Below are 18828 nucleotides of genomic sequence, written 5' to 3' on the forward strand. Positions count from 1 at the left end.
TGTTTGGCATTTTTCGCATTTTTCTGTGAATTTCTATGCAATTATGAATTTACAACCGAAATAGAATAAATAAACAATTTGAAAAACATAAAGAGAGGGGGGCTGACAGCCGGGCCCCACATGGCAGTGGGCGCCGGCCCAGCTGCTTTTCCCCCCTCCCCTGCTTTGCGCGCACGGGCGGCGAGCAGTCCAGGCGGCCTGCGTCGGCGCGGCTCCGGCATGGCGGCGGCGCTTCCGCCGGCGGCAGCCGGCCAGCGGCGCGGCGAGTCTAAGCCGTGGCCAGGGCAGCTTGCAGAGCAGCGGCGCGCGCGAGACGACCAGGGGCGCGGGCGGGGTGGCGATGCAGCGTGCGCAGGGCGGGGCGCGCGGCCGTTCCGGCCCGGCCACGGTCAACCGGCGGCGAAGGCGGGCGGCATCGCGGCCAGGGGGTCCCGGCGGCCCTAGGGCGCGCGGCGGCGGCCCGCGAGCTGGCGCAGGGAGGGCTGGCGGCGTGCCCGGGCGGCGGGCGGCGTGTTCTGCGGCGGCGCGGCGGCCGCGGATTCGGGTGGGGAGAGGGTCGGGGAGGGCGAGTAGGGTGCGATTGAGCTCACCGTGGCTCGATTTTGAGCGGAGGAGGTCCGGAAGAGGGAGCTTGGCGTAGGGGGCGGAGCTCGACGGAGATCGGCAATGGCGGCCGCGGTCTGGAGCTCGGTGCTAGGCCGATTCGGCCGGGAAACAACTCGAACTGGCTCGGGGAGGGGCGGAGGGGGTGCGTGGTGAGGTCGCGCGGCTCCGGGCGCAATGGATCGAGGCGGGGTGGTGAAGGTTGGCCGGCGGGATGACGAACGACGGCCGGCGCGATGAGCTAGGGTTCGCTCGGTCCGCTCGCGGTGCGAGGAAGGGGAACGGGGAACTGGAAGCTTCGAGGGCGCGCGCGACGATAAGAGCGGCGCTCGGACAATGAGGATCGCCGTGATGGACGACGCGTGGAGTCGCTCGCCGGCGTTCAGTCGCCGATATGGGCGCGGGCGTGCACAGTGCCGAGCAGGAGTTCCTCTGTTCACTCGTTTGATAATTTTTTACTCGATTTTTGGCCAGTTGAAACTCCAAATTTCATATGGAAACATGAAATTTGGCCAAAATAAAAGTTGTAGAGGAAGAAAAGATCTACAACTTTCGTTTTGGGCAAAATTTGATTTGAAGCTCGGATCGGTGACAAAAACGAGATCGAAAACGGCTAAGACAAAGATTAAAACGCGGACTCGGTTATCGCTAATGACGCGCTTAAGCCAGGATTAGCGATTAAACACGTTGTTAACGAGTACAATTACCACAGGGTTGTTACATTTTTTTCGCATATTTGCAACTGAGCTGGGATGGACACTGCCACATCCGAGTCCACATAGACATGCCACATTGGCCTCATGGCGCTTCCTAAGCTAATTGGGACCGGATTAACACATCGAACCAAATTTAGTGCTGCGCTTATGTATTTTCAAAGTACCGGGACCTATTTGAAATCTCGGGACAAGTTTGGGGACCGCCAGTGAAATTTACTAAAGAAAAAAGGTGAAGCTTTTTAATAAAAATTAAAAGGAGAAAAAAAAGAGAAGCGAAGTTGCAAAAGGCGGGAACGGATAAGATAGCAAAACGAGGCCCCGCAAAATCGCCCTTCGTTCTCCAATGGCCGCCGCCGCCCCCTTCCTCCCTCCAGTCCCGACTCCACGCCCCCGCCTCGCCGCTGCCGTCCGCCGCCCTCCTCCCATCTTCACGGGCGCCGCCAATGCCGTGCCCCCGCCGGAGGACGAGGACTCCAGCGACGACGACGACGGCGACGCCACCGCGCCGCGCAGGAGCGCCCGCAAGGACCGTCGCCGCGCGGTGCGCGTCGCGTGGGAGAAGCTGGTCCGCTGGTCCCGCTCCTGGCGCCGCCGCAACCGCAGCGACGTCCTGGAGACCACGCGCAAGGTAGGCCGGGACGCGTCGCTAGCTTCCTTGCGGTTGCGGGATCTCATCTGATGGGGGCGGCTGCGCGGGTGGGCTTCGCAGGTGGTGGTTCTCGGGGGAGGGTCGTTCGGGACGGCCATGGCGGCGCACGTGGCGGCTAAGAAGGCCGACCTCGAGGTGTCCATGCTGCTCAGGGATGACCTCGTCTGCCGGTCCATCAACAACAGCCATATCAATTGGTTCGTAACTATTGTTGCTTCCTTTAAACCTTTCTTGATCAGCGCAGGGAAGCAGTTTGCTACATTCTTGTTTTATTCTCGGAGCATCTGTTAGGAAGATCATATTTTTGTCCATCAAAATTTAGATTCTTGGTCAGCGCCCATGGCACAACAAGCATTTAGGATCAATTTCGACTGTGCATTCCCATCAATATTGCTCCTGAAAGTGCAATAGGCCTAGGTAAAATATCTGATGGAAATTGTTGCCGAGGGAGGAGAATGTGCAAAGGCACCACATGTGATCTAAACTGATTTGAATTCACGAGTACATATAACTGCGTGTCAACTCATTTGTAATTTTGTTCTAAGTGTCCATTTTTCTTGCAGCATCGTCAATCTGGATGTGAATTTTGCTTTATCAAGAATATGCTACATTGCAATGTCATGTAGATATACTGTTTGGCATCACACAGAAGAGAATAGGAAAAAAAAATTTGTTCATGTCTATAGATACCTGTTTTTGTTTCAATGGGGATTTTTTTTTTATGCAACATTCAATGGGGAAAATTATGAGTCATCTGCATTACAGCGTGTCATTTTACTGCAGCAAATACTTACCAGAACACAGATTGCCAGAAAATATTGTTGCAACAACAAGTGCTGCTGATGCTTTAGCAGGAGCTGATTTCTGCTTCCATGCTGTTCCGGTTCAGGTATTCACATTTCCTGTTCAAGCATTGCGTGTTCTGCAGGGATTTCATCCTTTTTGACTCTGCTATTTTTTGTGGCAGTTCAGTTCATCCTTTCTTGAAGGTATTTCAACACATGTTGATCCAAAGTTGCCATTCATATCACTTAGCAAAGGGCTGGAACTCAATACCCTTCGGACAATGTCTAAAATCATCCCACGAGCATTGGGAAATCGACGCCAACCATTTATTGTTCTATCAGGACCTTCTTTTGCAGTAGAACTAATGAACAAACTGCCTACAGGTTTGCTGATACTATTTTTCATATTGTTAATATCTTCTTCAGGCACTATTTTGATTGATGCTAAACTATTTCTACATGAATTCTTTTTAAATTTTCTTTTCACATATCTGTATGTAAAAATAAATTCAGTGGAATCCAAGGCACCATAATAATGCTAAGAATGATAAATTCTGGGGTGCTACTTACTATGTCGCATCAGATTGTACTGTAGATATAGTAAATGCAACTGCACCTCTACTACAGTGTTTTTAACAAATAACAAAGAGCTAGTACATCATAGCTGTCATAGTTGTATATCACCACTTTATTTTGAAATCTAGCCACACAATTAAACAAGCTATCCTGCTAGTATTTAATAATATATGGGTGACTAACCTTTTGGATTTCTTCCTTTCATAAGCACTTTGAATCTGCTAATTTGGATTGAAGATCACGGTTATTTAACTTTAAAATTGCAGCAATGGTGGTGGCATCTAAAGACAAAAAGTTGGCAAGTTCTGTTCAGCAGCTATTAGCTTCCCCAAATTTGAGGATAAGCACGTCAAGGTAAAAATGCCTATACCAAGGCTTCATCACCAATGATATGATAATCAACTTTGTACCATGGGAAATTGCATGCCGTAAAAAGGCTGATGAAGTAAAAAAAAAAGGATTTGCTTGAAAGCAGTTGAAGTTCCAGAGGTTTTCCATATAATGTTGAGTTCTCCAATTAGTTCCCCCATTTACATGGCTGTCTCTTTTCTTTTACAAAAAATTGGATTGTTTTTACAAAAAAAATGGTAGAGAAGATGAGATGGCTGTCCCTCTGTTTATAGTACTCTTTGATTTTTTATGTTCAGATAAACATAGAAAATGACCCATATGCTAAATCAGAGAAAAATAAACAATATATACATCTGTTCAAAAATGTTTTCCCTAAGAGGTACTTGCTGAGTTCCAGAACATCATTCAATAGTAAAAAGGAAAAGCTCAAGGATTTTTCCTCAGTTTTCATCTGAAAGTAAACTAGTAGTCTAAAATTTAGTATATGCCATGCATAAGAGGTATATTAGTAGAGATATTGTATTGTAACATTAGGTGAAGAAGAATATTTGAATGTGACCTATGATACTTCAGTGATGTTACAGGAGTGGAAATTGCAGGTGCGCTGAAGAATGTTCTTGCAATAGCAGCAGGTATTGTAGAAGGCATGAATCTTGGGAATAATTGTATGGCTGCCCTTGTTGCTCAAGGTTGTTCCGAAATACGATGGTTGGCAACAAAGGTCTGCAATATCTGTCATCTGCATTTCCATTGTTTATGAAGTCTGAAAACTTGCTGCATTCACTGACATGACATCAACTTCTTAAATTGAAGATGGGAGCGAAGCCAACAACTCTTTCTGGTTTGTCTGGGTCGGGTGACATCATGCTTACATGTTTTGTCAATCTTTCAAGGAATAGAAGTGTGGGACTGCGTCTTGGTTCAGGAGAAAAACTTGATGAAATTATGAGTTCTATGAATCAGGTGTGCAGCATTCTTTGTATGACATCAATTTATGCACAATATATGACCTGTATGATACAATTCAATAAATTCTTCTGTTTTTAGGTTGCTGAAGGTGTATCAACTGCTGGGGCTGTGATTGCATTAGCTCAGAAGTACAATGTCAAAATGCCAGTCCTGACTGCAGTGGCGCGGATAATTGATAATGAGTTGACTCCGAAGAAGGCGGTTATGGAGTTGATGAATCTTCCTCAGGTAAATCATTTGATGTAGTATACCTGATGTACTTTATTCCACAGACAACCTTCGAATTGTTGCCGTATTTCAAATTGTTCTGCAAACTTGTCCTCCTAAGGACTTCACAATTTTTAATTTAGTACATTGCAAATAGGCAAACATTAGTTTCTCCATTTGGCGAAGTGGTGGTTTGTGCTTGGCTAACAAACCTGAAACAATGGTTTACTAATTTGTCTAACCAACTAAGTTGTCTCAAAAACAAACAAACAAACCAAGTTCCTCTTGTAGTCTTCATTTGTTGGTCAGTGTCTTTTGTAATGTTCCGTCGACCTAGTTTGATCATGAGAATAGGTGGTTCCTTTGACTAAACAAACCTGTTGTGCATGTCAATTTGGTGTTGTAAGGATAATTTACCTGAAACACTGATGAATTTTTTTAGATTTATGCTGGCAGAAAGGTTCCTGACATGCTATCTGTGTATTTTAGCAGCTCTGCCTCTTGCCTCGTTCGCTTAAATAAAACATCTGTTTTACAGGTTGAGGAAGTCTGACAAGGATGGTAATGGAGTATGCTTCGTTTGTCTGGATTGGAAGTGTAGTTTGGGGACCGACCATACGAAAATCTGGTGAAGGCCACTATAGTTTTATATTTGATCTCTGTTGGGCAGGTTTAGTTTATTTCACTTCATAGGCTGTACTGACAAGTTATTTGATTATTAGTTCGGAAGTGATACCCAGCTTCCGGGGAACAATGGTGGCTTTTTGCAAGTTCCAAGTTTTTTTTTGTAGTTTTTCTATTTTTTAATTATTCTTCACACGGGTAAAATCTTAGTGTCGGTGTCCTGACCCGGCAGTCCGGACCCAACCAGTGATGATGCTCAATGTTTTCAAATCGGCTGGTCGGTCCTGGTCGCCTAGGGATCGACCAGGCGATTAATCGCGATTAGTGGACGACCAGGTCGACCTGGTCGAGCCTGGTCGAGCCTGGTCATTCCCTAATCGTACATATGTCTACATGTTCAGTATATACTATATAGTGTATATATAATTATATATATACAATATAGCATACAGCAAGCAATTCTGCAGGTTTTGGTGACTTACTTTTGATATTTGCTCTCCAGAACTCCAGCTTCTTGTCCAAAACTCCATATTCTTCTTGCTGAGTCCCTGCTGCTGAAACAAAAAAATGAAGTTGTTAGGAGAAAGTGAGAAACCTTCATGCTGCCCTGGTCGAGAAATGCCCTGGTCGACCGAGTAATCGCGATTAGTGGACGACTAATCGGACGACCAGGTTTCTGGTCGCTCTGGTCGGGTCGATGGTGCTGGTCGGACTTGGAGAACCGACCTGGGCGATTAATCGCGATTAATTGGACGACTTGAAAACATGGATGATGCTGCGTGTTCCTCGTCTCAGATGTTGATGCAAGAGGCAACATAGTAACGCACGGGTTTATCCTGGTTCCGGCCGTAGGGCCGTACGTCCAGCAAAGGGGTGTGCGAGAGCACTGTACTGTCCTGCACCGGGGGTGACTGTAGTAGGGGGTACAAGCGAGGCGAGAGAGGGAGGGAAGCTCCCAAGTCTCTACTAGAGGGGGAGTTGATTGAGGCGAGTGCTAATATCGGGGTTCAAGGAGTGTATGTGCTCTACTAGTAGTGTTGAGCGTTGTGTTCTACCGAAAGGTGGGCCGACCCCCTTTTATAGACACAAGGAGGGACGTTGTACATGCGCAAGGGATCGTAGAAGTCGTCGTCTTCTCCTCGAATCGCGGGGGTGCAGTGTTCGAGCACTGTGGGAAGTACACTGTGGGGTATGGCGCCGGTCGTGGCAGTCGTCCTGGGCATCGTCCTTGACTCCATCTCACCGAACCAACGGTCCCGGACCCGCTTCCCGCTCGGGGACGGGTCCGGTGTCACCACGTGTCCCAGAGGTGGAAATGCTCAGCACCTGTGGCCGCGGACCCGGACCCCCGCAGGTGGGTCCGAAACCTCCACGTGCTATCCGGACTCCCGCGGATGGGCCTGGAACCTCCACGTGCCTATTCGGACTCCCGCGAGCTCTCGGCTCAGCTAGCTGCTCGGGAGGGGTCCGGAGCCGCCACGTGTCACGCAGACGTGGGTGCGGGCGGAGATCGCGCCGGTGTCCTGGCGGCTCCAGCGGGGGGCGTGGTCGTTACTGTGGGAGGTACCGTCCTCCAGGCGTGGCGTGGCGGCGTCCTGAAGGTCCTATAGGCCAAGGTCTTGTCCAGGTCAAGGCCGGAGCCGCTTCCGAGGGTCGTGCCCATGCCGTTGGAGGGCTCCGCGGAAGGGAAAGTACGAAGGAGGTATGGGGAGTTGGCAGTATAGTAGCTGGAGCAGTGTCGAGCACGTCTTGCACTGCGTCGCAGGTTCCCACAGCGTCGCCACAGCGTCCGGAATGGCGGAGCAATGACCGGAGTTGGCGGACGAGACTCCGGTCACCGCCACTGTGGGGAATGGCGTCCTGACGCCGTCTGACCCGGGCGCTGTGGAGGAGTGGTTGGCATTAATGCCTCCGTACGGCGGACGGGTGAGCGGAATGGCCGTTTGTCCTTTCCGTCGAGGGGTGGCCTCGGCCGAGGCGGAGGCGTTCTGCTCGCTCGAGGGTAGGCTCGCTACCCTCGAGCGAGGCGGAGGCGCGGGGTGCGGTCGAGGGCTTCGGCGGGGAGCCCTCGAGCGAGGCGGAGATCACCCCGCCGGTCCGAGGGGGTGCGGATGGGCCGCACTGCGTACGTGGCCGCGTGATGGGTTTCTTTGACTCCTTTCCTTTCTTCCAGATTGGAAGGAGGCTGCAGGCCTTCGTGGGCCCGGTTGCCCAGCATGCGTTTGCGTTTTTAGGGCGATTTTAGTCCCCTGATTAGGGTGCCCCTAATCATGGTATCCGACACTTAGCCATGAAATTTTTCAAAGGAAAAAAACCGATTGGAAATGGCTTAGCTGAAGATGGGCACTATCCTGGCACTCACTGGAGATGAACCCATTGAGTTGCATTTTACTTGTAATGATGCTGCAACTGACCATTGATGCGATCAGGATTTTTTTTGAGAGAGAAGTCCTTTTCAACCCCCTCAACTATCAATAGAATCTGATTTACCCTCCTCAACTGAAAAACCGGATATTCAACACCCCTAACTATTGAAACCGGCCAATTTAACCCCCTTTGTGGTCGTAGTGTCACGTCAGCCAAAAGGGTAATTTCGACCATGTTAATAGTTTAAGGTAGTCAACTGGACTTTATCAAAAAATAGTTACAAAAATATTTTTTCCTTAGAAAACATATGCAATTAAAAACCCTAAAATCTGGGTTAGTTTCCAAAAATTTGACCACCTTAAACTATCAACACGATCCAATTTACCCCTATCTGATGTGGTGCTACGTAGGATCGCTAATATGATGCCACGTCGGCAAAACTGCCTTTCGAAATCATCAAGGGGGATAAATTGGATGGTTTTAATAGTTTGGGGTGTTGAATATCCGATTTTTCAATTGAGGGGGTAAATCAGATTGAGTTGATAGTTGAGGGGGTTGAATGAACTTTCTTTTTTTTTCTCTCGTTCACCAAGCCTTACCGTCCGTTAAAGAGCACTGTTTTTTTTTTGTGCGAGGGCACTGAACACGGTAAAAATCCGTGGCCGGTTTCGTGCCACAGAATGGTTACTGTTATTCGTGACTTCTTGCTCTCCAATTCCAGCGGAGATAATTTTGATTACGGGCAAATCATGGATCCATGGGACACGAGTGGCAGGAGCATTTCTGAATTTCTGACCAAAAAATCTCTCGCGGGCCGAACGGGCGAAGAATATCACACGCGACGCCGTTGGCCGGCGCGGAACGGGACGGAGGCGAGGCCGCCATCCGGCACACGTGTCGCCTCCTCCGCCGTTACAGCCCCCCGTGAACTGAACACCCGCGGGCGGGGCCACCAAAACCCCAAGCCCACCCCACACCCTTCACACTTCCCACGCGCACCCACGCCGCTGCCGCAGCCCCGTCGCCGGCGAGCCCCCACCGACCCTCTCACCGATGGCGGCGGCCGCGAGGGCCGCTTCCGCTGCGCGCTCCCCTCTCCTCGTCCACCACCACCGCCGCCGCCAGGTACGCCCTCCGCCTCTCCCGACCACCCCCTTCTCGCATCTCGCCATTTTCCGCGAGAAGCTAGTTCTCCGTGGCGTTCAGCTGCTCCGGGTTCCCTCGGCGCTGGAACGAGGTTGCCCTCGATTGGATTGCGCGGCGGGGGCGGCGGATTTGACCGGGGTGGGGGTCGTTGCAGGTGCCGTCCGGCGGGGGAGGCTCGCTCCGGGTGGGCGGGGCCGGGCGCGGGCGGGAGGAGGGGCGGAGGCGGGCCCGGGTCGGGGTCAGGGTCAGGGTCTTCGCGCGCTACTCCCAGGCCCAGGACTTCTCCACGGGCTTCCAAGGTAATCCACTCATTTCGATTTGATCTCCGTGGCTGTAGTTATTATCAACTGGCAAGCATATGTCGTCCACAGCTAAACCGATTCTGCAATTTCTGTATCCATGATGGCATCTGCTACAGTAGCTGGCTGGGAGGGAGAATGTCAGGATGATGTGACATGAAGATGTTTAGTACCGTATTTATGTGGCAGTTTCGGAATTTGTGGCGCTGTTGATAGATTAAATGGTGATCTGTTGGGTGGACGAATGGTTTTACCGCTATTTGACAGTGGAGTGGAGTGACCAAGATGAATGTGTGATCTCTAGTTTGTTTCTTCATTCTGAACTGATCATCTCGTTCTTCACTTTTTTTTAATTTATATGCAGATAGAGTTGGGGAGTTGCCTAAATTGGTGGAGGACCTTCTCCAGACGTCGATTAGCACAGGGCCCCGAGGTGCTTTCAGGATGGCACAAGGGATCCAAGCTGTGCTTGGGGTTGGTGGGGAGTGGCTGAATGACCTCTCAAAGGTTCGGCTTCTCCTGTTTTAAACTTTAATTTTGTCTTTGTGTATCTGGTGTGTTGAAAATTCTAGTGTTCTTGTAGTTGTAGCCCTCCAGAAAGAGAGATCATGCTTAAATGAAAGGTCTCTTGTAAAATAGTGAGAGTGCTGACTCAAGAAAATCACAATGCATTCATCCGTGGTGCACATTTGTGCAATCGCACCCATGCCCCACACTCCCATTGGATGCATGCTTGTATGCTGAAGGCTCAAAGAGTCATAGCTTATTGTGGAAGGATCAGCATAAAACTATTGACATACTGATTGCTTGAGTTGGGTAAGCTTTTAAGGGACATTAGTCTGGTCAAGATGGAAGGGAGGTTCCATTGTTGCAACTTGCAAGTTAGCCTGAGGCTGAGTTTTGAATAATTGCTATGCTTGACTGAGATAATTTTTATCAGTGATTTGAACTTTTATTTCAGCAGGAACATAATTTCATTTCATGCTCTTATCAATTGCAGACTGCTAACGCATCAGCAGGTATTCCAGCTCAGATGCAGCTTGGTTTGCTTTCTCCTCTTTACCTTAGGAGGCTTTTTGAGCGCATGGGTGCAACTTATATCAAGCTAGGCCAGGTAAGAGCATCTTCAAACTTTGTACTATGATTGATGGTAATCCGCAATCTATCAATACCAATAGAAATCTTTTAAATTTCTTAATTTTTAGTGATCAATGTGGTTGAGTTGAAGTCATGACATTCTTAGTTGTAGTACTTATTTGTACATGGTAAATTGAAAGAGGCTCCTAATGAACAAACCGATTATGCAAATAGCATCCTAAGATGATTCGCTATACCTGGGTTGAGCCAAGATGTTGCCTTTTCTTGGATGGTCTTTTGAGGTAGGTGTGGGGGTTATCTGAATAACTTTCTGATTCCATGATTATGTACCATTTCTGCTCCATTGAAAAAACCATGTACTATTTCTGATTATCTGGGTATTGATAGTCAACTGACTGTGTGATGGTGCGGTTCATAGCATCTGCACCAACTTTGTTTCCTGCAGAATACGTCGAGGAATTCCAGAACTGCTTTGACCGAGCACCAGCTGTACCTTATGATGTGATTCAGTCAATATTGCGTGAGGAGTTGCAGCGACCATTGTATAGTATATATGAATACATTGATCCGGTGCCAATAGCTTCTGCCTCAATAGCACAGGTTTCTCATGGGAGCTTTTGAATTACATTATGCAGTCTGATCTTGAAGCATTGAGATAATTCATTGTTATTCAGGTTCATGGGGCTAGACTGAAGAGTTCTCAGAAGGATGTGGTGATTAAAGTTCTAAAGCCCGGTATTGAAGACACTTTGGTTGCTGATCTGAATTTTATCTTTGTTGTTGCGCGAGTTTTGGAGTTCTTGAACCCTGAGCTACAGAGGACATCATTGGTAAATGCTCTCCTAATGATGAAGTTTATGTTTGGCGAGATACTTGACTGTTTCATGACATGATAATTTTTCTTTAAATCACATAGTCTTCCTTTGGTTTTCTTTCTTTAATTAAAGCAGAAAAAAATCATTATCAGCACTGAACCATACCTTATCGTACCAACCAATTTCTGGACGAAATGGTTCTTGGAGCATGTGGGGATTTGTATTCTCAAAAACAGTGTAGCTGAGTTATCTTCAAATCGGTCATCGTGCTAGAATTGGTGCATTTAAGTGCATTGCAATACACGGGAAGTTAACAGATCTTGAGTATAAACATTGAGTAGAATCGTTTAATTAGAGATGTTACATGAGGATAGTAATAGATATTGAGGCTTTATCAAGACAAGGCTAAATGGATTCTGAAGAAAGTTGCGGAATGGGAACAACTTCAGGCCTTGGCCTCTGATGTGGACGTGGTGGAAATTTAGTCTGGCGTGCAATAGGATAGTTTGCTCGGTTCATCCTTTTGTGTGGCTTCATAGTGTAACTGGTGTCCCCAGCAGTTTGTGGACTTTTGTAGACCTGTTATCGCTTTCAGTAAAAAGCAAAGTGAGTTCCTTACCAAAGAAGTTAGATATTGAGGCTGTGTCAGACAGAAATCTATCATGTGATAACTTGCACAAAATGTGCAACATAATCAGAAATCCAAGAGCAATTAGTTCTTGCATATTGAAGTGGGGACATCAAGCATTATGAAATTTTCTTTTATATTTTGCTAAGGTTTTTAAGAAAAAAAAATCAGCCTTTGTATTGTCATTCAATGAGTTAGACAAACTGCAAAGCATATAATTAATAAATGTAATCTTGACTAAGATGTTTTTAATTTTAGGTAGGCATTATCAAGGATATAAAGGAATCAATGCTTGAAGAAGTTGATTTTAGAAAAGAGGCTGCAAATATTCAGGCTTTTCAGGGATACATAGATGCTATGGGATTTGACAGGCAGGCAAAAGCCCCATTTGTGTATCAGCACTGTAGCACAAAACGTGTGTTGACTATGGAAAGATTGTATGGAGTTCCACTTACTGACCTTGATTCTATAAGATCTCTTGTTCCGGATCCTGAGTTGACTTTAGTCACTGCCCTTAATGTCTGGTAAGATATACAGCTGCTTCACTTTTCTTGTGATAGCATACACCATCAATTTTGAGATTTTTGTTTTCCTTTCTTGAACTTTGTAGTGCCTTGGTCTAGGCTTCTGAAATATGCAAAAATATTGCAGGTTTGGAAGCTTGATTTCATGTGAATCCTTCCATGCTGATGTGCATGCTGGGAACTTATGGTTGCTCCGTGATGGGCGAATCGGTTTCATTGATTTCGGTATGCTTTTGCATTTTCTCCCAGTAGTCCTTTTTTTATAGTGGCTCATAATCTACATTGTAAATGTAATGGAGCATGAACCATATTGCACAGTTGAGGGTGGACTTTTACCTTGCAATACGCTAAAACTCCTAGTACTCTAGGTTGATTGTTGTATCATTCTACTTTAGGATTGCAACTTTCTTCATTAGTTGTATAATTATATTAATGACTTTTCAGGTATTGTTGGTCGCATATCTCCAAGGACTTGGGCTGCTATGGAGGTCTTTTTGGCTTCTTTTGCAACTGAGGACTATGATGCTATGGCCTCTGCCCTTTCTGAAATGGGTGCTACAGGGAATGATATAAATATTGATGAATTTGCAAAGGACCTGCGAAAGATATTCTCATCCATACAGGTAATATTTCCGAATGATAGTAGGCTATTTGATATCCTGAAAACTTGATCAACCTTTTTGAGATGATAAGGGCTTGATGAAATGATGAACCATCTTTTGAGTGACCTAAATCAACTGTTACTCTGTTAGTGCCTTAGTGATGTGCTGTTTTGGAGAAACATCTTGCTAAAACTGTATTAACTTAATTCCTTAGCAAACATGATCTTATGGTTGTAACAGTTACAGCCCAGATTCTCAATTAAGATCCAAATCATGGGCAACTAATGCACATCAATTTATGTGACTAGTTTTATATTTATGAGGGGTACTTGCCTTCTTTAATTTCTGCTGTGCTTGATATCCCATTCTTAAGCTTATTTTGGCACAGAAAAATGCACTAATGTTCTTCATTTGTTAAGCAGGACTTGGATACTGAAATCATAGTCGCAACAGCAAGAGGTCCTGATGCTACAGAAGTATCTGCTAATGTTGTCCTTGACGAGAGACAGATGAATGCTCTATTTCTTGATCTGGTGAGTTACTTTCTTTTGTGATTCGGTCTAAAGCAGAAGAATGGTACTGCTACAAGCAAAAGATTACATGGGATAATAAGCTGTAAAAATGTTGTTCCTCCTACAGTTAGTATCTTTTTTTTTTACTACAGAAGTCCTTTTTTTGTTTTACCTTCCCTAGTTGGGCAATTATGTGGATACACTGAAATTTCTAAAGTTGATTTCACAAGTAGAGAGTTTATTGGCCTGGTGACAACTGTCACTTGGCTGTCATGATGGAGTGGATGATTAGCTTATATGCTGTTTATGTATTATTTTTCATGTTTGCAATAGTTGTCTTTATGTGCTGCATGAATTGAAAGGCACTGTTTTGATTTTAATTTATTCACCATGATTTCATGAATTTTCCCGAGCTATGCATAATGTTTTTCAGAAATGAAGGAATAGAAAATGAAAGCTGACATTTTTGTTACTGCATCTCCCAGGTGAGGGTCGGTGAGTCTTATGGGCTGAAATTTCCTCGGGAATTTGCTCTTCTCATGAAGCAGCTACTGTATTTTGATCGCTACACAAGGTTGTTGGCTCCCAGCATGAACATGCTTCGAGATGAGAGAATCAACATCTCGACCAATCGACAACCCAGAAGAACAGATCTGTTTCAATGAGGCCACTTCATTAATAATTAGCAATATAGTAGAGGGGTGATAATAGCAAGCTTATGTGACCAAAACACTGTATATAGTTTTGCCAGAGCAGCATAGAAATGAACCACACCCAAGAAATCTTGTACACTTGTTCTTGTATCCGGGGTTATGCCATAGTGACTAGGCAACATGTAAAATATGTTTGTTACGATCCACTAGACTGAACTCCCTTGTTCCTGGTCGAGGGGAGTCAGGTTAAGATGTGGCTGTACTGTACTGCTACTGTCAACAGAGTAAGTGATGATGTATCTTTGTAAAAGCCCAACGGTGCAGGTGTATCATGTGCTAAAGGGCACCGTGTTTTGTTGCATTTTCTCAGGGTCACAACGTTCTTTGGGGATTCAACTAGGATTGTACGGCGTAAAGTGACTTTCTGGTCCCTTCACTGCTGTGGCATGCGTAACAGGGTTCCGTGACATTGACTCGGAAAATATCAGCTCAGGTTCGAGCTTCGAATAAATACCAGAATTCACATTTTACATTCGTGTGGTTGCGTTTCTCAGTTTTAGATTTCAAGAACCAACCTGTCATTTTCGATTTTTCGTTGTGTCCCCAGCAGAACTCGTATGATGGCTTGTTTTACAGTGACTGTAGGATATCTGAATGCAGGTGACGACATGAAAATTATTTGACATCTTCATAAGAAAATAGTATAACCCTAATCCTAGAGGCAGAGCCAAGGTTGGAAGAGACTCCGGGCTTTGTTAGGTCCTACCGTCCTAGACAAATAAAATGGTGGTTGAAGCCTAGGCTTTGTAGGCAGATTGGTCACCGTGACTCCGTGAGTTCTTTTTTTCCCAATAATATTTTAATACTCGAGGTGTAGTGATCATCAAACTACTAACAATTAGAATCCATACTTCCTTGAGAAACAAGGTTGTTTTATTTGTCTTTAAGGAAGGTAATAAGGACGTGGTCACCCGTTTAATTTGAGAACCGGTGCGTATGCTACTTTTTTTTTTAAAAAAAAAGGACATGCTGATCACTAACATTTCAAGTATGAGCATGTGTTAGTTTTCACCCAATGCTTTTTCACATGTAAGAATGTAAATTCCGATTTTGCCCTCAGGAATTATATCCCACTCACAAACCCCTTTCAAGTTGAGGGGTCCATGTCCACAAATCATTTAAACGCCTAAATTTCCTTATTTATTTGAAGGGCATTTCGGCCATCTCAAATACTAGCATGTTATTAATTGCAACGGGTAACCCTACTTGTAACAGCCCAGATTTCAAATATAAATAAAATTAAGACAAATAAAAAAAATCAATGCTTGATTTGGTTTTTATTGGGCTCTTCTCATGTTTTATGCATTAATAACCCTCCTTGAGCATGTTTAAAAAAAATGTTGCTAAAAGTGCTAGGTTAACCTTGCCAAGCTTCTCAATGTTTTGAACAAAATTTTGTTTGAGTTTAAACTCTAGTTTGAATCCCTGAAATTCAAATCAATTCAAAAACAAATACAAAAGAGCTCCCTCTTTCTGGGCCGAAACCCAATCCAGCCGGCCCATCTTTTACCCTCTCCCCCTTCCTGTGCCGCGGTGGAACCCGCCCGGAGCCAGAGCACGCGCTGGACATGAGCATTCAAGCCCCAGCGGTGCGCGCCGACCGCCGCACTGCTTCCCGTCGCCCAGCTCGTCACCGCCGCCTTAATTTCCTGTCTCGGCTCCAGACCAAGCAACGTAGTACGCGCGCGCACACACGTGTGAGTAACAGCGACAATCACAGCCGCAGCTAGCATATTCTTCTCTCTCTGTCGGTCACTCTCTCTCTCGGTGGACAGAGCAGAGCAAGCACACAACAATCAGCACGCATTAATGCATGCACTGATGCATGCACAATCACACCCACTGCACACTCACAGCACAACCAGCACGCAAGCCAGCAGCAAGCCTTATCCTTGCATGCACACTCACGCACACGCACAGCACAGGCCCAGCAAGCGTGGCACCCTGCCGCTGCCATCCGTTCGGCCATAGTACGCTTAGCTGTCGAAAAGGAGTGATGGTAAAGACGACCGAGCCAAGCTGAGACCGTGGCCCGGTCTGTTCATCGCGTCCAGCTCACCTTCTCTCTCCCTCGTAACGCATACTTTCCATATTACTGCGGCTCAGCACAAGAACCAGGCGACCAGCTCTTCTTTAATCATGTAGCACCTTCGCTCTTTGTTGCAAGCAGCAGCATGCATCGTCTCTCTCCCAGTGCATATCCTTGCACATGCCCGAGCTAGCTGGTTGCATGGCATGGCAACATTTATGTACCACCATTGCCGAGCTTGTTGCTCCAGCTCAGTTCGCCGCATGTGGAGAGCCACGGTGCGCGCTCGAGTTTGCCGGCCTTGCTCACTGCTGCGATGTCAAGATGACGACGCCGAGCTGAAGCCGCTGCCGGGAGCGACGACGACGTCGACGGTCACAAGCACGAGGAAGCCGAGCTGGAGATCGACGCCGACGCCGCGAGCCGGGAACAACGCCGAAGCCCGTGACGGCGACGAGGACGTCCGACCGGAACCGCGAGCCCACACACCACCCCGACCACGCCTACACCGCCGACCCACGGTACGCACCGCCGCCGCGCCATAGCCCTGCCACGGTGTGGAGGGCTGGAGGCCACGTACTCGAACCACCCTGCCCAGCCGAGCACACCAGCACTCCAGAGCACAGCCGCCGGCCTCCGCGGACCGGGATGCCGGAGCCCGCGTGTATGCGAAGCCACCAGCTCGCTCACGCGAGCACCCTGACGTGCGCATGCGCGCTGCCGGAGGACGTCGCGCTTGCCGCTGTCCTCGCACGCCCCGGGCACAATCTAAGTCGCCGCGAACCAGCTGACGTTGGACACCGTGAGGCGTGAGCGCAAGGCTGCACACGCCCATACACCCTGACTCCCTGAGCAAAGAGCTCTAATTAAGGATGCAAGTGGCCGTTTTCCTTTAGAAAAATAAAAGAGAGAATACGGTGAGACCTCACGGCAACACGTGTCTTGCTTTCTTGCCGTTTTCCCTCATAAAAATAAAATGAGAAATACACACTTAATCTGTTTTAAGTTTCAAACCTCCCTAACTTGCCTAAAAGAACTCCAAATTAAATACTTCTATATAGGAATTTTTTTTATAAAATCATGCTATCATCTCATGGTGTTTATTTGGTTGTTCATTGCTGTTTATTTGGTTCTTTTGCATGTATTGTCGTTCGTCCGATTCGCGTAGACGACGAGACGTTCATAACTGCGCCAGACGTCGAGCAAGATGCTGAGCTAATATTCGAGAATATGAACGATCAGCAACAAGGCAAGCACACCCTTGATCATTCTTGCTCCTATTTAAATTCCTAAGCCTACAATTATTTGCATGCGATGATGATTTTATGAGTCCAAATGTCATTTTATGTCTGATTTTATGAGTCCAAATGTCATTTTATGTCGGATAGACATGCCCTACTTTAATGCATTTACTTTTCTTGTTATTCTATACCCCTTTTATACCTTGTAGCCCTAAGGTTATGGGTTATTCGCGTAATTCAGAGTCACATGCTTAGTTGGCTTAGTATTTACGCAATAGTTAAGTAGCATCACATAGGTTGGATTCTTTTAAAGAAAATATACATTTATATGATTGTTTTTAATGGATAAAAACTCTATGGTAGACGCGGGTGAATATATGGTCTAGCGGATATGATGGTATGAGGATGAAGGAAAGGAATATGGATGATAAAATGGATGGAAAATGGATGATGGATATGGATTGGTTCTGTATGCGTTTCCGGCGCATTTTAAGAACTTATCACCCGTGTCAAATTAAGCACCGGTAATTGGCAAGATTCAAGTCAAGTATTACAGTGCAACCATACGGCTAAATGGGCACTGACCTTAGCTTATTAAGTCAGTCGGCCCGAGAGAATGCTACCGCCCGAGTGCTCGAGGAGTTCGTCGGTGTCGGGGTAGCTAACCCGGTCAGATGTACGGAGCCGCGATACTCCTATAGTCTGTCGTGTAGCATTTATTGGGTCCGGCTGATGTAACGGCTCTGTCATGTTAGCTTGCCGACACATCTAAGGAATTGTGTAATTGCGCGCTAGCTACGCGCTGGCATCAAAGCGAAACATGTCGTATGAGGAAAGTGTGCAACCTCTGCAGGGTGTAAAACTATTCGAATAGCCGTGCTCACGGTCAAGAGCACTTGAACTAGACAGCCGATTTTAGAGCTTATGATTTGATAAACTTGGTATGTGAATTGTTTGATAACACTTGCACCGGTTCAAAGGTGGTGGACCGATATAGATGGTCAAAGGACCGCGAAATGGGGAATGGGGAGTCATGATTGGTGATGTCGGTCTATTTTGTATAAAACAAAATATTTTCAAAATTATGCGTATGATGATACACCCAAACAAAATGCAGCCTAGTGCTAGTAAACCTGTCAGCCTTCTTGATTAACTATGCATATATTATAGGATTTTTGATATACATCCGAAGTCTTGCGAGTACAAAATTGTACTCACCCTTGTTGCTAAAATTTTAAAATCCAGAGTTCGAAGAAGAGACGTCTCAGTTCAGCTCCTTGCTGAAGGATGCAGGTTTTCAATGTTGGTTCTTTCTAGGACTAACTCCCAGTCAGTTGCTTGTGGAAATGGTGATGCACACTACTGTAGGATGGA

The 18828-nt window shown here is 46.4% G+C and overlaps 2 protein-coding genes across 2 annotated transcripts; both read left to right on the forward strand.

Moving 5' to 3' along the window:
• Nucleotides 1–1636: 1636 nt before the first annotated feature.
• On the forward strand, nt 1637–5723 carry LOC120667054 (glycerol-3-phosphate dehydrogenase [NAD(+)], chloroplastic-like). Its single transcript, XM_039947068.1, has 9 exons — nt 1637–1947; nt 2029–2165; nt 2752–2857; nt 2936–3137; nt 3596–3683; nt 4254–4401; nt 4494–4643; nt 4728–4877; nt 5395–5723. The coding sequence occupies exons 1-9, from the start codon at nt 1663–1665 to the stop codon at nt 5407–5409; spliced, it is 1281 nt and encodes a 426-aa protein (XP_039803002.1). The 5' UTR covers nt 1637–1662; the 3' UTR covers nt 5410–5723.
• Nucleotides 5724–8863: 3140 nt separating this feature from the next.
• LOC120667048 (uncharacterized aarF domain-containing protein kinase At5g05200, chloroplastic-like) lies at nt 8864–14440 on the forward strand. Its single transcript, XM_039947060.1, has 11 exons — nt 8864–8972; nt 9148–9292; nt 9657–9799; nt 10293–10406; nt 10802–10990; nt 11065–11220; nt 12092–12357; nt 12485–12582; nt 12802–12980; nt 13382–13492; nt 13957–14440. The coding sequence occupies exons 1-11, from the start codon at nt 8901–8903 to the stop codon at nt 14134–14136; spliced, it is 1653 nt and encodes a 550-aa protein (XP_039802994.1). The 5' UTR covers nt 8864–8900; the 3' UTR covers nt 14137–14440.
• The last annotated feature ends 4388 nt before the right edge of the window (nt 14441–18828 follow it).

This window comes from Panicum virgatum, chromosome 2K (genome assembly GCF_016808335.1).
Source record: "Panicum virgatum strain AP13 chromosome 2K, P.virgatum_v5, whole genome shotgun sequence".
Classification (NCBI taxonomy): domain Eukaryota; kingdom Viridiplantae; phylum Streptophyta; class Magnoliopsida; order Poales; family Poaceae; genus Panicum; species Panicum virgatum.

Excerpts from the sequence above, each read along its gene's own strand:
- LOC120667054 (XM_039947068.1), top strand. The coding sequence starts at position 1,663 with ATGGCCGCCGCCGCCCCCTTCCTCCCTCCAGTCCCGACTCCACGCCCC. Across the intron at positions 3,138-3,595 it reads AATGAACAAACTGCCTACAG|CAATGGTGGTGGCATCTAAA; the intron begins GTTTGCTGATAC and ends TTAAAATTGCAG. Across the intron at positions 4,402-4,493 it reads TACGATGGTTGGCAACAAAG|ATGGGAGCGAAGCCAACAAC; the intron begins GTCTGCAATATC and ends CTTAAATTGAAG.
- LOC120667048 (XM_039947060.1), top strand. The coding sequence starts at position 8,901 with ATGGCGGCGGCCGCGAGGGCCGCTTCCGCTGCGCGCTCCCCTCTCCTC. Across the intron at positions 12,358-12,484 it reads GTCACTGCCCTTAATGTCTG|GTTTGGAAGCTTGATTTCAT; the intron begins GTAAGATATACA and ends AAAATATTGCAG. Across the intron at positions 12,981-13,381 it reads AGATATTCTCATCCATACAG|GACTTGGATACTGAAATCAT; the intron begins GTAATATTTCCG and ends TTTGTTAAGCAG.